We start from the raw sequence: 2,652 nt of genomic DNA, 5'->3' as shown, positions 1-2,652 counted from the left end.
TAATGTATGAATTTGGTTTCTTTATCGATTTATACAGAATATTGTGCATGTAACTGGAAATATTATATACCGGGCTTCCCAAAGCAGATACGATAATTCTCAACGGAAAACCGTCTTTATGGATCTTCGGCAGACCGTAACGTGGTAAATTGTTTTAGACAAGACTCATTTTATTAGAATACCATACATAGAGAATACGAGTCATGATCTGTACCGTCTTTTACGAAATAGTGGTTTTCACGTCGTCTACAAAATAACAAAAAAACTAAATAATTTAATTACGAGGGTAGTTCGAAAAGTTCTCGGCCTGGCAAAGAAAACACATGATTTCCAGCAAAAATCTTTTTTATTTTTCAACATAGTCCCCTTTCAACTCAATACATTTAGACCAACGATGTTCTAATTTTTTTATACCCTCAGTATAATACGATTTGCTTAAGCCTCCAAAATAAGCATCCGTTTGCCTTCTTTGGAGCACTTCCACCCGCTTCCACCCATTGTTTTGATTGTTGTTTCGTCTCTGGCGTGTAATGGTGAATCCATGTTTCATCGACAGTGATAAATCGTCGCAGAAATTCGGTTGAATTGCGTTTAAACAAGTCCAAGCACTCTTGAGAAATGTTCGTTCGAATGCGTTTCTGATCGACCGTTAACAAACGCGGCACCCATCGCGCTGAGAGCTTTCTCATATGCAAATGTTCATGTAAGATATTGTGAACACGATCTATTGAGATGTTTGCAATGTTAGAAAGCTCACGCACTTTTACTCGTCGATCATTTAACACGCTATCGTGGATTTTTTGAATGATTTCCTCATTCGTGGCGGTTTTCGGGCGACCCGAACGTTCATCGTCAAAGATGGATGAACGGCCACGTTTAAATTCAGCAGCCCATTTCTTCACTGTTGAAAATGATGGAGAAGAGTCTCCCAAAGTGGAATCCAGCTCGTTTTTTATTTCTGTTGCCGTTAATCCTTTTAAAACGAAATATTTTATGACTGCGCGATATTCAATTTTATCCATTTTTGGAGAAGTATCAAATCTTGTCTGTTTTACTCGAGCACAGTAAACAAACTAGCGAACGAATCTGTCTGAAACTGTGCGGTACGCCCTCTGAGGGATTAAACTTGAGAAAAATCATAGCCATTTGATATTCTTAGCGACATTTCTATATTAGGCCGAGAACTTTTCGAACTACCCTCGTAGATGCGGTAAAGATAGCTTACATAATAATGACAAGACAAGTGTTGTATATAAATTAAATTGTAAGGATTGTAATTTATCATACATTGGGCAAACAAAAAGACATTTACGTACGCGAGTGAAAGAACATTGTAATAATATAAAGTTACATCACTAAACTATTCACGAAACTAATCACATTCACCAGAATTCAATATAACAATTTCCCAAAAAATCGACAAATTAAATGACGAACGAAAATTCAAAGACGTAATAAATAACCATTTAGAATTGAAAGAATTAAATAACAAATTAAAAGAAATAAACAGCAATTTAAATAACAATGAAAATAATTCCTTTACATAAAAAGAATTCATTTATCCAATGGCTTCCAGTAAAATAACCACAATAATTATTGTAATAATAATATGGATAATTATACAACACATGAAAAAGAAATCAAAACGACCGATTGTTACAATAATAGACAAAATTGACAAACCATACGGAATGCCCAGACCAATATTAAAAAGAAGCAAGAGCACACGATCCTAGAATAAATAGATTTCAATTTAGGAATAAGAAACGATTATAATAAATATTGTACACGGGAAATATATTGTATTTAAAATAGGGATAGATATATGTACATTTAGAAGATAGAAAAACTCCGTTTACAATCTCCGTTTTTCTTTTCCAACAGCGAGGGATGATATAGTCCGAGAGACTATAACTTATTATTTTATTTTACTGATAATATTAATAGAACGTTCGTGAACCGCGCAAAACCGCTACCTCAGCGAACCACGCGCAAGAACGTTCGCCGGAAACGCGAAAACGCTAACGAAGGGATTCGACTTTAAACCTCCTTCGCTTGCACTTGGACTTTGGACGCCACGAAAAACTTCCATGACTTTACATGGTCATGTCACTAGGCGATCCACCCCTAAAATCGAGGGAATAAAAACCGTCCACTGCGAACCCGCCGCGGACAGTCGTTAATTATAAATCAATCGATAAATAGTGTGAAACAGGGGGCTAACCGTTATACATAAGGTATACCAAATCATCCGAAGAAATTGTTAACACTTGTAATTTAATTATAAGAACAAGGCAATTTAAGGAAAAACGATATGAAGGAGAGAGAGAGAGCTTGAAAGAAACCGATTAGAGTAAAACAAGTGAATATATTTGTAAGAAAAAGGGTTATACAAAAACAATAAAGAAGTTACAGACAATACGGTCCAAAGGTTTGAATTGGAATCTCTCGGCTATCCCACACCCTGTGCCGCGCCCGGAACAACAATATTATATTGTACAATTAATATTAAATTGATTAAATACAATTAATATTTAATTAAATAATTAAACAATTATTAACTTTTATATGATATTGGTGAATAATTAAGTATATATAATTAGTGAATAATTAAGTATATACATTTATAAATATTATCATAATCATTTATGC

General features: G+C 34.3%; 1 protein-coding gene across 1 annotated transcript; it reads right to left on the bottom strand.

Annotated features, from left to right (window-relative positions):
* Positions 1 to 416: 416 nt before the first annotated feature.
* Positions 417 to 1,198, bottom strand: LOC112638276 (protein GVQW3-like). Its single transcript, XM_025409661.1, has one exon. The coding sequence runs from the start codon at positions 1,020 to 1,022 to the stop codon at positions 417 to 419; it is 606 nt and encodes a 201-aa protein (XP_025265446.1). The 5' UTR covers positions 1,023 to 1,198.
* Positions 1,199 to 2,652: the final 1,454 nt, after the last annotated feature.

Source organism: Camponotus floridanus, unplaced genomic scaffold (genome assembly GCF_003227725.1).
Source record: "Camponotus floridanus strain SB8 unplaced genomic scaffold, Cflo_v7.5 scaffold279, whole genome shotgun sequence".
Taxonomy (NCBI): domain Eukaryota; kingdom Metazoa; phylum Arthropoda; class Insecta; order Hymenoptera; family Formicidae; genus Camponotus; species Camponotus floridanus.
This window is presented reverse-complemented; position numbering and strand designations above follow the sequence as displayed.